Source organism: Danio rerio, chromosome 6 (assembly GCF_052040795.2).
Source record: "Danio rerio strain M-AB ecotype USA chromosome 6, GRCz13ab, whole genome shotgun sequence".
Lineage (NCBI taxonomy): Eukaryota > Metazoa > Chordata > Actinopteri > Cypriniformes > Danionidae > Danio > Danio rerio.
Genome location: NC_141026.1, coordinates 10,316,282 through 10,337,040, shown reverse-complemented (window position 1 = coordinate 10,337,040; position 20,759 = coordinate 10,316,282). Strand labels below are relative to the sequence as shown.

Below are 20,759 nucleotides of genomic sequence, written 5' to 3'. Positions count from 1 at the left end.
ATAAATATAGGCTTTGTGTCATCATATTCATATATAAATCATTTTGGATCATTTATTTAAATGTATGTAGCATGTTCATATGACATATTTGATTCATCCGCGTACCACTAGAAGGAAGCCCAGGTACATGTACCACAGTTTGAGAAGTCTGGTGCTGAAGTGCTAGAGCGTTAAACTGAATGGCTTTCGTACAAACTGGCTAACGTTCGTTAATCCTGACAATTAAACATTTTTTAGCTTTCGTTTGTTGCAAAACAGTCACAAAATAAGAAACCCTGCCACCTCGTGGTCATTTTGTGTATTAAATGTGGATTTATAGCTAACTATGATTTCAGCCAACACTTTTTGAATCAACAAAACAATAATTTGTTGTCCCTTACTGAAAAAAGTTTGTTTTTATTAATTAAATAAAATTTATTAATTTGGTTAAATTACTATTATTTCAACGCAGAATATTTTAAAACGAATATTTTTAAAAATATATTTAATATGTATTCCTACCCAGTATGGCCAAAACTCATACAATCAGCAGCAATCCATCTCAATAAAGCTTTTAAAACATTTGTTCTTTTTTTTTTTTTTTTTTGTTCTTTTTTTTTAAAGAAAGTTTATGTTGGAAAAAAGTATGATACAAGTAGACCTGGCTTCTTACAATATTTAAATAATTTTGCTAAGAAATATCTAAAATATAAAACAAATATTATTAATTTATTATTGTATTAATAAATGTATTTAATTATAATAAAAATATTTTATATCTGGCTCATTTGATTTCACATTTCTATGCGTTTTGTTTTTTATGTGTCTAAAATTAGTGAAACCTGCAGAAACCCTGTTTCTTAGATTAGCTCCAGATTTAGCTTCAGTGCAGACTAAACTAGTGTACATGCACAGATATAATATTATAAAGCTTTCTATATAAATTTTCATTTAAATGAGAGATTTGTGTGGGGTGTCCTGATACTGTATGTGCTGAGCACTTTGTATTAGAGGTAAGTTAGTGCTGACTTTGTTTCATTACGTTTTGTTAGTAATTTAAACCGTAATTTATACTTTTATTATAATCAAAGTGTTTAAGTTAAGTTCAGTAAAAACAACTGGTGCCTTGATGAGAGTATAGATTTATTAAAAATGGGCCTACTATGAAAAGAACATGGTTTATTTATTGTTTTATGGTTTGTTCAGTTTAATTCAAAACTTATTTCCAGACTCAAAGTTCATTAGCAATAAAAAGACCCAAAACTATAAAGCGCATGTATAATAACTGATAACTTTATTTTTTGTATTTATTTACCTTTAAAGGTTGGCTGGATTTTGAAATTGATATTTTGTTTTGCACTTCAGTGATTTTATATTTAGACAAGGACAAAACGACTATGAGACTAAAAACTAAAGAAGCTGATTTATTTTTAATGATAAAATAATTTTAACACTGAATTTTATGGATAGCATATGTTTACATTGAAAGTCTGTGATGTGTCGTTTAACTGTCCTCTATTTTTAATTTTATCACAAATTAAAATAAATCTTATCAAGGATGATACTAGCCAAATTACTGATTTTGCTATTAATGGGATAGTTCACTCAAAAACGAACAGTCACTCATTATTTACTCATCTTTGTTCGGTTTCAGACATTATGAGTTTATTTTATTCTGTTGAACACAAAATAAGATACTTTGAAGAAAGCAGGAGAAGAAACCTGTAAGTATTGACTTCTATAAAATCAAACACTATAGAAGTCAATGGTTACAGGTTTGCAGCTTTCTTCAAAGTATCTTCTCTTGCGTGAAACGGTTTGATTGAGCTATGCTTTTAAGTAATACCTCAACAGACACAGATTACACAGGCATTTCTTTGTTTTCTGTCAAGAGTAAATGTTTCATTGTTTTGTCTTGTGTTTAACCCTCTGATGCATGAATTATTCAATCACAAAGTAAACGTAAATTCTTCAAATGAATATAATAATCCCCGATCATTTCAATTATGCATTTTGAGAGTTACCTAAGGTTATATTTGTAGGTCTCATTCTGTAAATAGTATTGTTGTTCAAGTCATATACAGGTTTAACAGCAATGAATTTTTCACAGTATTTCCTATAATATTTTTTTCCTCTGGAGAAAGTCTTATTTATTCTATTTCAGCTAGAATAAAATCTGTTTTAATTTAAACCATTTACTGTCGATATTATTAGCCTCCTTTAGCAATATTGTTATGATTGTCCACAGCACAAACCACCATTATACTATGACTTGCCTAATTGCCATAACATGTACATAATTGAACCTTTAAACTGCACTTTAAGCTAAACACTAGTGTCTTGACAAAGATTTGGTAAAATATCCTGTAACAGTGTAACAAGTACCATCCTGGGTAATCTGACACCTAGTGGTTTGCATGTAGTAGTGCAACATTTTAACGTTGACTCCTGCTGGAGAATTTTGCACGCATCATTTGTACTTATTTATCTGTTAGCTTTTTCTGCTGACAATCTTTTGTTTGGACATTTTGTTTGCCCTTGTGGAAAATAAAACAATAAAACGTAACCTTTAATAAGCTGTTCAAAAGAGATTTGGCATTTTTGGATTTTAATCGTAAATGCACCCCGAAACATCTATTAACTGAGATTGATTTTAAAATATATAGAGAGTTATGACAGTAATGAGAGTGACTGAGGTGAGTTTCATGAATAGAAGCCTTTCCTTACAGAATACGAATAAATAAATAGGTATAGATTTACTTTTTTAAAAAATACAATAGCCTACCTATGAGATTAAGTGAATTAGTTTAGTTTAAAACAGCAGCAACAATTTTATGTGCTCCATGTAGCCTAAATGTCTGTTTAAAACCCACCAAATAGCCTCATTTTAGGCTACACTATAGTCAGTATTATTTTACATTTATTTGTAAACCTATTGCGTTTACAAATGCGTTTCACTTCTTGCTTTATCCATCAACATTTTAATCTTTTTACGTTTTAATCAATTATGGCCTTTATTAATTTATTTTGTAAATGACTGCGAATGCTTATGAAAGTCCATGAGGTGTGCGTTTTCTGCAGGGGTGCGTTTCTCGGCACAACACCGGTTTAAACGATTTTGCGGATTTTCAGGTAAATGAGAAGAACAGAGCTAATGTCGCAACACTGTCCCATAAACGCAGATGCCAACTCAAGCGACACCGGCGTTTCCAAACTCGTCCATTTAGCATTAAAATGGTTTAAAAGTTATAGACAGACTGAAATATATCATCATTTTCTGTGGTCTTGCCATGAAAGTACTAGCAATGTATTTTTTATTTTTTTTTAACAACACCACTTAAATTTAAATTACTCAAATAAGTTTTTTATTTTACAAATTACGCTAAAGTTAATTAAAATTATATATTAGACATAACAATAAGGCATATATTGCAAATAAGAACAAAACTTATTATTATTTTTAACAGTATTTGCCTTTAGACCATTGCAAAACTGCCATTCAGTATAAAATATTCCTTGTTTTCAGACTGAAGATAAAAGCAAAGAAAACTAAACTAAAGCAGACAGTTTTAATCGAGTTTTTCTGTAATAAATGTTTTAATGACAATATTCTTCTGTGAAATGATGAAGACGCGTTATAAGCTTGTTTACGACATTGATACAAAACAAGTTTTCCAGAGCTCTGTGATGATGTATTACACTGTTTTTGTAGTTTTAACGTATGAATGAGTCATTTAAATTAAACCAGCAGCCCAGAGATGAACTAATGAGGTCCGTTTGATATTGACAAAAATACATTTTCAGACACAAAGAAATGCAGAAAACGTTTCATTTCGATTAATTCCTTTTAATTTTAATTAATTGATTAACTATGATTAATAATGTTTTCTTTTGACACATGGGAAAAATAAGTTAAAATAATTTTAAAAGCATTATTTCACAACAAACTTTACATATAGATCTGATATTTGACGATATTTATGAGCCGAAAAACCCATTGAAATTTGTGTCTTTTAACGTAGATCAGGAATGCAAAATATTTCGACAATTATAGACGTAAAAAACATGAAAAATAGAGTCCTTCTGTTTAGCCTACATTTTATACAGCCTACAAAACTGATTTGCAGGTCGGGAAAAAAAATGTAGGTCTATATATTTTTCTTTGAACATATTTCTGCAAAACTCCAATTTTAATAGACTATATGTGGTCTATTAACACAACACATCTATAAGATCTCACAAAACGTGCACATGCAGTAAAGCAAGAATAAAATAAAGCATATTTATAAAATCTATGCCTAAAGTTACTATAAATTAGATTGTTAATCTAAAGATTTTAACTAAATATTTAAATTTGTAAGAGGGTTCTGTTCCTGTACAGTTTTGCCAGGTTTATTATTGGATAAAGCATAGCTTTAATTAATGTGCTTGTTTTTATTTGAGGAAATTAAATGTATGATTTCTCCCACTGCGTTTCAAACAATAACAAATACCTCTGCTGTTGCGTCATAATTAGAATGGGACATTTAGAATGTCTTGCATTCTTAAACAGCTTCTCTGGACAGATTTGTCATTTGGCTTGATTTTTCTGTCTGCATTACACGAATTCAACAGCGTTAGTGTTTTATCCAACCGCTTTTGTGATCATGGGACAGAAGAGAAAGAGAGATTGTTTTTCTGACAGCGATTGCGTTATTGCGCACAATTTCCATCATGGTGCGCAAACAAAATCCTGCCCCAACGAGGCGTTCGACCATCTCGAGCCCGTTGAGGAGAGGCGACCATCAAAAAAGATGAGGAGCGGGTCGTCTTCTACTTACTTCTCTGCTCAAAGTGTCACCTCTGAGGAGAGAAATATGGAATATTATGATTGTTTTATGGATTTCTCTGGGGAGAATTATGAAGTTCAGGAAAATGACACCAGCAGCGGCCTGAGACTTGACGAGGCCAGCTCTAGTTCCAGCTCCTCCAACGTCCTGTCTAACACCACTTGCAGGACGTCCAGCTGCAACAGCAGCTCCAGCAGGACGTCCAGCTCCAACAGCAGCTGCAGCAGGAAGTCCTGCTCCAACACCAGCAGGACGTCCAGCTCCAGCAAGACATCCAGCTCCACTTCCAGCAGCTCATCCAACTCCAGCAGCAGCCTTGGTGGTCAGCAGGTCCAAGATCCAGATCAAGACATCGACAGTAAATTGACCTTCAAATATTCTCATTAATGTTCATGCTGTGCTCCAACAACATTATAATATGTGTTAATTATCTACTTAATTTAAGTAAAAGGCTTTAATAAACTTGAGTTGTGAAGAAATGTGAAATATTCAATATAAGACAAATTTTCTTTCAAATTATGAATTAAAATGTCAGCTTTAATCCTCTTGTTGAGTGTTCTCTGTAATGTTTACTCTTTTTATTTTTTGCAGATGACATTTTGGGCCGCTACAGAATTGTAAAAAAGCTCGGTCAGGGAGGATACGGGACAGTGTTCGAAGCAGTTCGTGTGATGGACGGTCTTGAGGTATTATTTTTTACTCACTACATCTAGCAAAATATTTCTCTCAGTGTCTGTTCAAGTCTGGTTATTGTGTCACATGACATTGAAAAAGTTGAATGACTGTGATGATTTGAGCTCAGAGCACAGGGCTACAATTACTAATGATCTGTTCTGTTGATCAGGTGGCAATGAAGGTGGTTTTGAAGAGCAGCGACATGGATTACCTCAGCATTGTAAGCAGCTTTCTTGGTTTTTACTTCAAGATTTGTTAATTAGAGCCAAAAATGATTTTAAACATCACTGACAACAAATGTCTTTCCTCTACAGCCTGGTCATCCTACACCCCTTCCGTTAGAGGTTGCTCTAACCATTCTTGCCAACAATGGTCCGACCGTTCCTCAGATAATCCAGATGCTGGAGTGGCAGGAGCGTCCCGACTCCTACATAATGATCTTGGAGCGTCCCTCACCCTGCGAAGACCTTTTTGATTTCCTGGAGCGGCACTTAGGAACCCTCAGTGAGAACATGACACGGCACATCATGTGGCAGGTAGTGCAGGCTGCCCACATGTGCTGTCAGCGAGGGGTCCTCCATCGGGACATTAAACTAGAAAACCTGCTGATAAACAAGGAAACCTTGGAAGTGAAACTCATCGACTTTGGCTGCGGTGACCTTCTGAAGACCTCAGCATATACAACATTCTGTGGTATGTATTGTCCTACAAGTCTGCAGTTTGAGATTTTACTTCTTCAACTCCATATTTTGAACAGCATCAGCTTTCTTACTGTCACTAATGAAGAAAATCTTCTTTTTTCAGGGACTGAAGATTACTGTCCACCTGAATTTAGATCCAGTGGCAGGTACCATGGAAAGGCGGCAACCGTTTGGTCACTGGGGGTTCTCCTGTATGAGCTGCTGTGTGGAGAACCTCCAAAACACAGTGACCTGGACTTGACAGATGAAAGGATTTGGATCAAACCTGGATTGTCAAAAGGTGAGCTGGCCATTTATTACAGCAGAGAAAACTAACTGTAAATCTAAATGACACAGAGGAATAATTCAGTGATGTTCATCAGTTTTGGCCTTCATGTTTCAGCATCATCAAATCTTATTGTTTGGATTGTGATTATTAAAGCAAGTAGATGTAGTTTAGGTAATAATAATCAGACTCTTCCATCTTTCTCCACAGAGTGCTGCCAACTGGTCCAGTCCTGCCTGCAGAGGAGCCCCAAGAAGAGGATCGCTTTGGGGAAACTCAGCAGCCATCGCTGGTTCAAGGTATTCAATTCTACATTTTCTTTCTTGAGCATTTTTATACAGGAGGTGTGTACTAGTGTAACATGGAGACCAACATATGTGTGTGTTGCTTGTTTCAGGTCACCAGATAAAGAAAAAAACAGAAGTTCCAGACCCCTCCATCAAGACGATTATATCATCTGATCTTCTACATCTTCTTGTCATGAGACTCAAATAAATTATTGTTTTAAAAACACCGTTGTGCCTGAACGTCCTGTAATGGATTGAGGAGAAAATGTGCCTGCAAGAAGCAAACCAGAGCTGATTCTCAACACTAACCCAGTTCCAGTGCTGTGTGTCAACACTGTCCTCATCTGTCGACACTTACAGATCCTGACAAAACTGTAGCTGTCTTAGGAAAGCTCGTCCCACCATCCCAAACATGCTCTATAGAGGGACCCTCAGGAGCACAGGTGTCAAATCCAGTTCCTGGAGGGCCGCAGCTCTGCAGTTTAGTTCCAACCCTGCTTCAACACACCTTCAAACAAGCCTGAGGGACCTAATGAGTTTGATCAGGTGTGTTTAATCAGGGTTAAAGCTAAACTGTGCAGAGCTGCGGGCCTCAAGGAACTGGATTTGACACCTGTGCTCAAGAGCATCCCGAGCAGCTGCATCAACTGAACTACCTCCAAACACATGCACTAGGAACTGTGTTTACTGATAAATGTAATGTTCTGCTTCTGATTGTTTAATGCACTTTAATGTCTGTGTCTTGCACTGTTTGCACCAGGTTGCACTTTACATCATCAGGTAGTTTACTCTTTAACCCTTGGTTCTGAGGTGTTTTGTGTTGTTTGTGTGTCTCCTACTGTTTTGTGTAGTTGTGTGTGGTTTTTATGTGGTAACTGGATAAACATGGTCTCATTTCACTGTGTACTGTTGAGAAGACAATATAACCTTTTTGCACTTGAACTTGCTCATCTCACTGTCTCAGCCGTCATGGTTTTAAAATGGTGCCTGTTGTTTCATTGATTGTTTCATGATCCGTAACACCCCTAATAATTACTGTAATATGGAGCATTTAAAGCAGTCTTGTTAAATACTGTTTGTAAACATTTGCGCCTAAATTATTTAGACACACCTATTGGTTAAATAATGTAATTGCTGCCTACAACTTTCAAATTTTGAGCATCAAGTTAAACAGTATGACTGTGATTTTAATCTTTACCATAAACATCAGTGGTCTTATCTAAACTATAAACTGTTCTCCCAGTACTTCTGTGTTATATGAATGTTTGTAAACTAAAGACTGAATCTCTTTCTTGATTTTTGTGTTTTTCAAACACAGATTTGAATGCAGCGATTCAAAGGATTCTTAACTTGAAGGATTATTATTATAATTAGGATTAATAAACATGCAAATCATCATCAATTATAATTTATGTTGCGTGGGTGTTGAGATCCAGATCTCCCTGTGATCATTACAAATTTAGGATTAATCTACATGTAAAAAGAGTATTAATCCACAGGTCACATGTGTTCTAAATCATGGGTTGTGATCCGTACGAATCACCAAACAACCATGATTCATTACATCCCTAATAATTACTGTAATATTGAGCATTTCGACTTAAACGCTGTTTGTAAGTATTTGCATTTAAACAGTTGCGACGCAGCTAATGTGAGACGAACCGGATGCATAAATGACACAGAGCACATCATATCCAAGATGAAAAATTGTCAGCTTTATTATGAACAACATTCCAGAGTTCAACAAGTGAAATACCTGCTAGAATTATTTTGTTTTTTATTTCAGTAAGGTTTATTTACACGTATATCTGAGATCTGAGCGCTGACAGTAGAGACTACTCTTCAGAAATCAACAACATCCACTTTTAGTCGACTAATTATAGTAAACATCTGCTTCTGATATGGTTCAGATGATAAATTATTACATACTAAAATCTGATGGTGTCGAATGTAAAAATCAGAGGGTCAGGTTTTTGAAGGCAGTGCGGACTACCAGAGATTTTTTTTGTTTTCTTTTGTTTTCGTTCTTTTTTGGAGCGTTTTTCCTCTGCTGCGTAACTATAATGGCAATGTCAAAAATATTATGTACAAATTTAAAATGATACAGAATAATACATTTAAATCTTTAGTTACAAGTACAGTTATGAGCATTGTGACGAGTGTGATATTGCACAACTTTGCCGTCATTGCGATACTATTTGTTGAAAAAGTGCAGAATACTTTGTACAGAACACTGAACTGGTTGGCGGAGCTGAACGAAAACGCCTAATAGCTGTAAAAATAAGACACTTGGAGGGGAAAAAACAAACAAACAAACCTTTCCAAAAATAAAATCTCATTAAACGAAAATATACACAGTGTGCAAATGACTTGGCATAGACAGACAGGGAAAAGATAGAGCCCCATTGAAAAAACAGTCTGTTTGGTGTAATGGAGCGTGTCGATGAGAAAGGATGACGTTAACATCCATACACGGATTTCACTGACAAAGTCACCTCAGTTTCCTCTCTGTACAACACAATCTTTTTTATTATTATTATTATTATTATTAGCAATATAATATATCTCCTTTGTTTTCTCTATTGTTTTTTCTTTTTTATATGTATTTTCCCCATATTACCTATGGGAGGTGATGTCGCACCTTTTTTTTTCGCAGCGTGCATCTTTAGTCTTCAACTGTACGGCGGAAGAGGCGGGACTTCCTGACCAATCGTAGTTAGCAGGATGTTGAGTGGCTTGTCTCTTCTCTCCCCCTAGTGTAGGCTGGTGAAACTGAAGGGTGAATGGGAGTAGTGGTTTTATTCCGAGGTGTTTGAGGAGGGCGTGGCTTTACCGGGTCGAGGAGAGCACGTGACCCGGCACCCAGCCCTCTGCAGCAGGTGATTGGCTGTTTGCAGGTCGGTAAACCAGGCACATGTTCTGCTGATTGGACGCCATGATCTGCACCTTCTCGCCGACCACCACGCAGATCTCGTCTTCCTTCACTGCATTGTAGTCCTGCGTCACTAGCACCGATGACAGACCATTACACTCGCCCTCGTCCAGATCCTGGAGACACACACACAGTCAGAATACACTCACTTAGCAGTCGATTTAAAGAGGCCATGATCTTCTGACGTACAGTTGAAGTGAATGTTTTGTCCTTTTTAAATATTTCCCAAATGATGCTTAACAAAGCAAAGAAGTTTTCATAGTATTTCCGATAGTATTCTTTCTTCTAGAGAAAATCTTAATTGTTTTATTTCGGCAGGAATAAAAGAGTTTTTGTCCTAACCAAAACCTGAAACTCATATTATCGAAACGGCCTCTATTTCTTGCAGCTGAACAACAGGATAAATGGACAATGATCACCTCAAGTACACCTCATGTGCTTTATTCAGGGGCGTAGATTTAGCATTGATGGAGGAGACGCATCCTCACCAATGTCCCTCAACTACTGAAATGTCCCCACCAATAATTTAATTCACTTAAAAAAATTGCTGTGTCAATATTAACCTAGACACGCATAAAGGGTTAAATCAGGTCTCTCCTCGAGTCGCACCGCCCAGGGCCGGCCCGTGGCATAGGCAGTATAGGCAAATGCTAAGTGCGCTGTACATCCAGGGGGCGCCAGAAATGAATTAAGTTGGTTTTGTTTTTGATATTCCTGACACATTCAGTGATATACAGCAATAACTCAAAAACCTCATACCCTAAAAAGATCTAAAGTTTGTTTCCTACAAAAAGACAAAGCTGGTTATGCTTCACAGCTGTCTTTTTTTTTCGCTCGACATTACGACCACTGCTCCGTTTAGCCGGAAGAGCTCGCGCGGAGTGGAGCTCTCAGTAAAAGACCGTCAAAAAAAATGCTTCTTTTTTTAGTTATTTTTTTTTTTTTGCTCTGTTTTTTGCTCTTTTTATTTGCGTGTTTTATTTTAAACACAACTAATTTTCTCTTAAATGAGCACAAACAGTTACTAAAGTAGTCTAATGCTTCATTCGTTCATTCATTTAGATCTGTGCATTCTTACATTAACACCTCTGTTATCAAACAAAACACCATGAGAGATTCACTAGCTGCTCTTCACTAAATAACTATAGTAACTTTAATCAATATGCAAATACAATTAAAAGTTAAATCGATTTTATAGCTTTATTTAATTTCTGTATAAGCCATTGTTTTTAATAGGTTAAACCTTTTATTTTATTGTCAATATTTTCTATTGTTTGCAATGTATTCTATCATTTGAAGCTATTTGTTGTCCCATATTTTTTACATCCCAACGTTGACAGATATGGCATAACTTTGCTAATCAATAAATATCTATAATGCTATCTGTTAGTTTTAACGTCAGCTAATGTTATGGAAGGGCATAGATGTTATGGAAAATAGTAAAAGTAATGTAACTACCCCCATCATTCCTTCCTCAAGCAAATGTGTAAATATTAGATCAATTCAGCAATAACGTTAATTGCATTGGCATATTTATCTGACGTTTTCCCAGCTTGTAGTAGTCAATAAAAAAGCGATTTAGTTTCTTATGACTGTACACTAGCAGTGGAATTTACTACGATGTGGCGGGGCACCACCTGAAATCTTGCCTAGGGCACCAAACTGGTTAGGGCCGGGCCTGGCACCGCCCACCAAACACATATGAACATTGTGATTGGCTGTGCCGTTCCTAGCTCACATAAGAGGCTGCAGCCTAGTTGCATTCAGATCAGGTTCAGACACAAGCAGCGAGTGCCAAAACTGTGCAGGTGAATTACCCGTGCAAGAATAAGGTGCGTGAGGTGTGTGACATACACATGTGATAAGGAGCTTTTTTCAACGAAATGTGTAAGTCACATATAGCTCAAGTTCACTACCAAATGAGTCCATGATGATAATGCTGTTAATGCTCATGTCTTCCCGCCTTTAACACATAGTCTAATGTTATAGCAGACTGATATGGTCTGTGAATATCCTAATATGCCCTGAAAACTGACTGGAGAATAATCAGCTGAATGTAAAAGTATATGATCCCTGCCAGTTCTTCCGATCTCTCAGAGTAGCATGTCCGATTTCGGTTGAAACTCTCTGTCAGAAAGACTACAGCCTGTGCTCCATCTTTTACCAATACTGATGTATGAGACAAGTTTCATTTGTACTGCGGCTAAAATAAACGGAAGTCTTTTCATGAAACTCTCTCTTTATCAGTTAATAATCATTACTTTAACATTACACTATTGTTTAAACTGTAAGTTATATCACAGTTTTATAAATAATGAAAATTTAGAATAAAGAAATATGGAAAAATACTTTTTATTTTCGGCTTAGTGCCTTTATAAATCAGGAGTCACCACAGTGGAATAAACCACCACCTTATCCAGCATGTTTTACGCAGAGGATGCCCTTCAGCCGCAACCCATCACTGGGAAACATTCACACACATAAACTACAGACAATTTTAGCCTACCCAATTCACCTGCACCGCATGTCTTTGGACTGTGGGGGAAACCGGAGCACTCGGAGAAAACCCATGCGAATACAGGGAGAACATGCAAACTCCACAAAGAAATGCCACCTAACCCAGCCGAAGCTCGAACCAGCGACAGCACTACCTACTGCGCCACTGCAAAGTACTTTATTTTAAAATACAAATTTACAATTATATATCATTACATTTTTAAAAATCTGTTAAAACTAACAATTAAAATAAATTTTAAATTAAAAACTGAAGCCTAAAGGCAAATAACAAACTGGCCAGCACATTCAACTTTCCTCATTCAGAATTTTGCCATTTGAATAATAAGAAAAAATCAAACATAGTAATAATAATTATAAAAATAAAATAATAATCTAACTTTTGGTCTTTAGAACCACCTGAGCCCCCCAGTGCTACGGGCCTGACTATTTCATTTAACTTCATCAATTTTATGAAGAGAGGATTCATTAATAATATACTTTAATAGCAGTTTAATACTTAATAGCAATGTCATGTCAGTGTCATGTAAAATGGCATTAAAACTCACATTATTAGCATTTAAAACGTAATTAAGACAAGGGTGTAGGTTTGCACTTGATATTTGTGGGGACGGATGAATGCTGTATATATATACGCCCTTGGCTTTATTACGTTTTAAATGCTAATAATGTGAGTTTGAATGCCATTTTACATGACATTTATTGCCATACTACTGAAAGCTGCAGCAGATAGTTCACCTCAGGTCTTGAAAATAAAATAAACCCTTTGAAATTGGACTTTAGAACTGTGACTCAGTGCAAACCAACACATATCAGTGATTCAACATCTACATATAATCATGTTAAAGAGGTTTAATATGTATTAATTAGATCATAAACCTTACCATTTCAATGGAGTGCAGTGAGCGCACTATTCTGTGCCTCAGAATTGCTGTATTTAAATTTCTGTCGTGTTTCATCTTGTGCAAACAGCCAATTATCACTAAATAATCATGAAATTCCCCAAAAATTGTCTAAAGTGTTTTAAATTATTAATTGGGAACCAGCAAAAACTAATCAGAAAATGAGAAAGATTTCTGATTGATCATGTGACACTAAAACACTGCTTGAGTAAAAGTATTTTGACTTCAGCGAATGTTTAAATGGCTGAACACTACAAGACAAATCAGGACAGAGCATGGCAAAGACAGAAGTCTGTTCTTCAGGGCCTCTGCCTGCATCAACCTTGACCTGGCACAGGCAAGAAATAAAAAGCCGGGCAAAAACCTAAGCTTTGAGACATTTAAAAATAAAAAGTAGCAGCGGCTCCTCCAGTCTGCTGTTCAGTGACAGTGTGATTTATTAGGGACACAGAAGGAAGAAGAATGTGCCAAGGCCATGATATGAGGAGAAAGAGAGAGAGAGAGAGAGAGAGAAAAGGGAACAGAAAAAGAGGAGAGAAACAGGTAGAGAACAGGAGGAAAACTAGGCCATTCCCCCCACTAAGAATAACCTGCAGCAGCTCCTCTACTTCACCTCAAAGACAATCAGACTGGAACTGAACAGGACTGCAGAGCGGCTACATTGAGTGACCAATCCTCAGACCAGACTACTGTCAGCCAATTAAACTTAATTACATCTATCTGGCCTGGATGAGACGCTAATTAAATGCTGAGGGTAAGTCATTGATGTACTGTAGTTTGATTAGCTATAAGCACACATTTCCTGTTAAGATAATTGGTCTCCTGTCACCGGATGTTTTCACACTACAGCTTCAGTTTCTACGTCAGAGTTTGGATAGGTTCTAGAATAAAGAAATCATAGTTTTATAACTTTCTAATGCTAAATTTGATTTCTTTTCATCAAAGAATCGTGTAAAAGTTACATTTTGTTTACACAAAAATGTTAAGCAACGACTATTTTCAACATTGTTAACAACAAGACATGTTTACTCCACCAGACATTTAAAAAAAAATAACATTACAACAAATAATAAAATAGCATTTCTTTCTCATTTCAGTCTTTACTTTAACCTATTAAAAAGAAAAGTGTCATAATAAACACAATTTTCATTAAAAGTTAAATTATGTTTTGTTTATTGCATACAGTTAACTATTTATGTGATGTGGGTAAATGGTGTGTTTTAATCCGGCTACCACCGCAAGTATATTTCAATCCTGCGGGAAGCACTGTAATTGATACAGTTTTTTTCCAATAAGGTGGTGTAATAAATACATTTCAATTTTTATTAAGTGTTGTTCACATGAAATAATAATAATAAAAAAAACATTGGTTTAAAAAGTATTTTGTGACACCCACATCTGTCATTAAAAACGCAGGTTTATATTTTGAATGATAACTCTGAATCGAGGCATTCATTTTAGGCCTACAGTATATAAACTATTTAACGTCTATTAATGCAATACTATATGTAAAAACTAAACTATTATATACTATATTATACAAGTCCGCTATGTGCTTCATCGCCAAAATACGAATTGGTTTGTTAAATAAAATAATAATTAGTCTAAATAAAATTAAAGTGAAATATTCACAAAAATTGTTTAAAACACCTTGCATGATATAGCGGATCCATGCGAGGAGGCTGCGCAGCTGGAACAAAATTAGGGAGGCTCATTTCGTTCAATTTTGCCAACTGCTGCTCGCTAACCGAATATTAAAAGTTAACTGTTAACAAATTAATAATAAAATATTATTTAATTAGGGCGACGCGGTGGCGCAGTAGGTAGTGCTGTTGCCTCACTTCAAGAAGGTTTGAGCCTTGACTGGGTCAGTTGGCATTCCTGTGTGGAGTTTTCATGTTTGTCCCTGCGTTCGTGTGGGTTTCCTCCGGGTGCTCCGGTTTCTCCCACAGTCCAAAGACATGCAGTACAGGTGAATTGGGTATGCTAAATTGTCTGTAGTATATGAGTGTGAAAGAGTGTGTACGGATGTTTCCCAGAGAAGGGTTGCGGCTGGAAGGGAATCCACTGCATAGAACATATGCTGGATAAGTTGGCGGTTCATTCCGCTGTGATGACCACGGATTAATAAAGGGACTAAGCCGAAATAAGTAAACAAATGAAGGAATGAATATTATTTAATTAATTAAATTAATAATTACCGTGTCTGTTTTATGACACATTAAATCTTGCATTTTAAAATGCTGATTCATTTTAACATGCAAACAACATACAGAAAAACAGAATAAACATAATACAAATAATAAATAAATCCTGCTCTAGATCAAGCACTTAAATGGCAAATTTAGATTACAAAACGAAAACACTGACTGAATCCTTTTTAAGAACCGGCACAGGCTGTTTGTCCAATCATGTTTTTTTCTTCCGTCAAATAAAAATATCAGGCTACCTTAAATAGATTTCTCCACAGAAAATATGCATTTAATTAATGCTCCGCTGTTAGTATTATATCACAAAACCTCTGTCAACATTTTTAATAGAAGTCATTAGTTTAAAGATTGTCTCATGATTATGACTTTTCCTGTCTCACTTGCGGTTCATGTGTGCGCGCCCTGCGTGGAATGAAAGACAATGGCAATAAACCTTAAGGCTCGTGTTGACTTTTTGTAAAGTAAATGCTACTACATAGCGTATAACAATTTTGTTGTTTACATATGCTATTGCATTAATTTGCATACATGTTTTATAAGCTGTAAAATAAAAGCCTCAGTTTGGTGCGAAGTTATCAAGAAAAACTTTGGATTAGTTTGATTGGTAGATTAGGCTACGTAGGCTATTTAAAAATTTATATTATATAAGAACTATTAAAAACTGTAATTTTCCAAATGGAAAAAGGTTGGTATGTTTGTTTGTAGCCTACACTAAAACCTCAATAGCCTATTTGTTGAGTTTATGACGCGGCTCCAGGCAGCACAGAGACGATCAGAGAATATTTCACTTTAATTTTTTTAGGCTAGTTTATTATTTTATTAAACAAACCAACACAATCGCTCAGCAACTCGTGTTTTGGTGCTGAAGCATATACAAGCGAACTTTTGGTGCTGAAGCATATAAACAAGCGACTTGTTTTGAAGCACTGCACCCCAAAGGTTATTTTGGCCAAGTTGTCTTTTTATTGATTAATGAAGAAGTTATAATGTTTTGTTTCATTGTTTATTTTTATTAACAAGTAGTATTTATAGCGAATGTATAGTTTATTTCTGTCCAATCGCATCCCGTCCCTTTGTGCCACCTGGCGGCATAGTCGCAAACTGTAGTCATACCTAAAATACACGTTCTTTCTCCTTTAGAGGGCGTCGGTACATGGTGCGGCGGTAATGGCCATATTAAAGTCTCACCTACTGTGTAAGTTCACATATGGGATGTACTGTATATAATATTACTGTTGCTCACCTCCTCTGCATGCTTATTGTTCTTTTGGGCGGGGCTTCCGTTGGGGGCGGTGTTTGGTTTGAGGGGCGTAGAGGGTTGCGAGGACGAGGAACGGTTGCTATTAGACAGTTGACTGGTCAGAGCAGCCTGTGGATTCTGAAGAGCTGAACACAAACATTACACACACTGAATGAACTGATATCTCTTTGTTGATGAACTAACACTAACTGAAGATGGGTTTACCTGTGAGAAAGTTGATCTGCATGTCCAGCAGTTCTCTGATGCTCTGCACCCACTCTTTCTTGATGTCAACGTTTGCGGCCTGTAGCGTCAGTCTTTCAGACGAGCCTCGACACAACAGGACAAACTTATACGGGTCGCTTTCCACCTGCTCCTCCATGCTCAGGTAACTCACCTGCACACATCAACAATCAGAGGGCTGTTTTACACTGGTATTTAAAATGTATGTAGCTGTCCTATAGCCCAAATAGATCCACCACTTTTGACACTTATAAATGAAAGTCATTGTGTTTGTATCTTTAATAAACTATGACAGTTTGTGTTCATTGGAAAGTAAGAATTGATTAATAAATCCATATAAAACAGTCCCTTAAAATTGACATTGGGTCTTCAGTTTCGTTCTCAGGTGAACTTTGCACTCATACTACCTATATCACGCCAAAGCGGTCAGTGTATCTTTTGGTCAATGGATTTTCATTTTAGAAACAGATATTGAAAAACGAAAATTGAGTCGTTTTTTGATTTTCGTTTTAAAATTTAAAAATTAAAATTAAAATTCAATGCGTTTTTTTTTTATCTGGTTTTTGAATTTTAAAACGAAAATCAAAAAACGACTCGTTTTTCGTTTTCATGATAAAAAAAGAATAAGCAAAATTCAGAAATGATGATCATTTTGAACGATTATTTCAAGTGAGGAAGGCATTAATACAGTTGTTCGTACACATTTCAATAAGTCATAGTATATAGTATAAAATAAAAATTAACAATTAATTTTATCTGAAAGGAGGCATTCTGCACAAACACCCTGATAACCATCCAGTGTCTTTTAAAAACGGACTGTCACTAAGCTTAATTGTAAACATAAGCGTAATCACCCCGCTACAGTGGGTCTATCCATAATTTCATATAGCCATGTGCAAAAACGAGCCGTTTTTTTTTTTCGTATTAAATTTCAAAAACCAAAATCAAAAAACGCATTGAATTTCAATTTTCCTTTTTTAATTTTAAAACGAAAATGAAAAAAAAAAAAAAAAAGACTAATTTTTCATTTTTCAATATCTGTTTCTAAAATCGAAATCCAATGACCAAAAGATACACTGACCCAAAGCCCAACTGAACACCACTCTGGCACATCTCTTCCAACCGGGCCAGGGCTAGCCAACCGAACAACTGGCCCTGATTCGGAGCACTCACACTTGTCAAACGAACTGGGAAATGGGGCTCAAACATGCCTATGCCGTGCGTTCAGATAGCCTAGTGTAAATACACTCTAAATTGCTGAGCTTATGAATGAATGTACCTTGATGCTCTTCTTAAATTGGTATCCTGGTGTGGAGGAGCCTTTGCGGAGCAGCTCGCTGAAGATGACGATCTGCTCGAAGAGGAACACTCTGCGCTCTTTACTGCGGGACAGAACACCAGAGTCCTGCTCTGTCACGAAGAACGTGTCCTGCTGCAATAACTTTCCCTGAGCGGTCAACTTCCCCTGTGTGAACAAACAGACATGACCCCTTAACTACCATCCCAGCACTGATACACATAAACATCATTATGACACTTTTGTCAGTGGTCAGGGATTTGTAAAAATTCAGAAAAAAGTCATAAACGTTTTATGGAAATCTATTATTTTATTATAAGATTGTTTGTTATAATTTATGATCTATAATTTTTTTTATTATCATGGCTGTTTTATCAAATGTTAGAAACGAAACAAATGAAGAAACAATAATATCCTATTTTAATAATATACAATTAACTAATAATAATTAGTATATTTTTATAACAAAAATAAAGAAACAAAACAAATATTGTAATATTATGGCTGTTTGTGTTGGGTTTACTTCGTAATTATACACATAAAGTAATAATAAAATAAAACAAAAAGTAACTTCAAGCAATTTTATATTCATTATAATTATTTTATTTAATATTATTAATTTAAATAACAATATAACAATTTTATTATTCCACACACATACAGACACATATATAAAGATTTGTAATTTTATATGTTATTATACTGTTATTATAAGCTGCTCTCATGAACAGATCATTGTGAAATATGCAGTAAATCAGATTATATATTTAAATAATTCATATGCTATAGATCTTATATCATGTGTGTATATTTGTGTGTGTGACATCTGCTTTTATGAGATGCAGTTTGTTCAGGAAACTCCCTCTTGAAACACTCATAGTTTTCTGCATCTGGTTTGTTTGGAACGTCACTAGATTGTTAGTCTATGATGTCTCACACTCTGTATGCTGAACACAAAGGCCAAAATCACTTTCACATACTGTATTACAACTAAACAATAAGTATTTGGTAGCAAAATTAACATGATGTATAATTAGTTCTTTAAATCAGTTTTTCTTTTGAGTTAATTAGAAAGTAGAAAGTGTTGCTAAAGTATTGAACAATAATAATATGAAAAAGCAAAAGTCAATGAATAAGCTAATATTTAGTTGTTGTATTTAATACGTATTTCTTAATAATAATAATATTATTATTTTCTTTGTAGCAACAGTAAAGTTACAAGACTAATTTTATGGTTGAAATAATATCAAGACTAATATTATGGTTGCTGCTAAAGTATATTGTTAAAATAAATAAATAATCATATTTATCCTTATATATTTTTTATAGCAATAATACATTTACAAAACGAATATACTAATATTTTGGTTGTGCTAAATTATATTTTATTAATAATAATAATAATAATAATAATAGTAATGATGATGATGATTATTATTTATAGCAACAGTAAAGTAACAAAATAAATATACAAATATTATTGTTGTTGCTTAAGTATATTGTCAAAATAATAAGAATTGTTTATAATTATTAGTATTTATAGTAATTATATTAGTATAATTACTAATAATTATTAGTAATTATTAGTATTTATAGCCTAATATAATTATTAGTATTTATATTTATATTTGTATACTGTCATTTATTTTTCTTTGTAGCAATAAAATATATAAAATTAAATATATTAATATTATTATTTTTTGTTTGGCTTCATAAAATTGTGCTATAAAATCCTTTTCAAATCAGTTTTTTTTTTCTGTTGAAAGTAGCAGAGGGTGTATCTTCATCAAAATATGAGCATACGGCGGATTTGTCCATTGTTATGTTTCCAGACTCATGTTTCCAGTATAACCCTGATGTGAGCACAGTAATAGTCCTCTATTATTACACTATTAGATGCCTCATCTTACTCTTAGTAATTATAACAGTCAGTATCATTTTACAACTACCATTGGAAGCCACCCAAACGCACTGAACTGCATTCTCAATTATAATAATTACAGTTATATAACAGCACGTGATTAATTTACTCTAGTCATGCCAGGTGTTTTTGTTCTTGGAGTTTTACCTCATAGCCCTGCAGTCGTCCGAGATTCATCATGTCATTACACTGTTTGGGCACCAGAGACATGAGCTCAACTGCTTTCTACAGGGCACAAAATACACAGCAATGTCAATGCATAACTGAAGTCTAGGACAAATATAGGCTACATATTAATAGCTCAGTTCACCTACCTCTATCTCTTTACAGTCCAGACCTGCTTTAGTGCTGTACTTCAGAAAGTCCTTCAAATAAAGAACAAAAGCAAGATAAGACACTTCAAATAGGATAATAATCAGATTATTTTTTACGCAAAGAATGAGACATGGTCATTAAGACTGATCCTTGATTGAAATTGTGTCCCTCTACATGTACAGTATGCTGCTTTGAATATCATTTGATTCATGATTTTATAAAATGTTTTATGAAAAAGTTTGACATTCGCAAACTCGTATTTCACAAAAAAATACACATTTAATTCATAGATGCCATATAGAACGTGCAAGAAGGCTAATGTGTAGTCAAATTTATTCTTGTGAATGCAGAGCTTAAACAAATAGTTGTGTATTTGAAGGCACAGTATGTCATTTTCGCCACTAGATGGTGCATATTCACAACAAACACAGGCATATTTTTATTCACAT

General features: G+C 34.9%; 2 protein-coding genes across 7 annotated transcripts in view; one reads left to right on the top strand and one right to left on the bottom strand.

Moving 5' to 3' along the window:
- Positions 1–1,133: 1,133 nt before the first annotated feature.
- On the top strand, positions 1,134–7,678 carry pimr71 (Pim proto-oncogene, serine/threonine kinase, related 71). Of its 2 annotated transcripts, XR_015493280.1 has the most exons (8): positions 1,134–5,166; positions 5,400–5,494; positions 5,653–5,703; positions 5,798–6,176; positions 6,288–6,464; positions 6,660–6,748; positions 6,847–7,173; positions 7,334–7,678. XR_015493280.1 is itself a non-coding variant. In XM_087256813.1 (7 exons), exons 1-7 carry the CDS (start codon positions 4,626–4,628, stop codon positions 6,856–6,858), a joined length of 1,344 nt encoding a protein of 447 aa, XP_087112939.1. In that variant the 5' UTR covers positions 1,134–4,625; the 3' UTR covers positions 6,859–7,678. The 2 variants fall into 2 exon arrangements, 1 of the variants encoding a protein (XP_087112939.1); XM_087256813.1 differs by having other exon boundaries at positions 6,847–7,678.
- Positions 7,679–8,429: 751 nt separating this feature from the next.
- Positions 8,430–20,759, bottom strand: part of kalrnb (kalirin RhoGEF kinase b) — a 172,171-nt gene continuing 159,841 nt past the window's right edge. For all 5 annotated transcript variants that reach the window (XM_087256077.1, NM_001327989.2, XM_087256078.1 and 2 more), the window contains 6 exon segments: positions 20,310–20,360; positions 20,143–20,220; positions 18,057–18,242; positions 16,760–16,931; positions 16,538–16,680; positions 8,430–9,784 (listed from right to left, as the gene is read on the bottom strand). In XM_087256077.1, the coding sequence (XP_087112203.1) occupies positions 9,566–9,784; positions 16,538–16,680; positions 16,760–16,931; positions 18,057–18,242; positions 20,143–20,220; positions 20,310–20,360 (849 nt within the window). In that variant the 3' untranslated portion in view covers positions 8,430–9,565.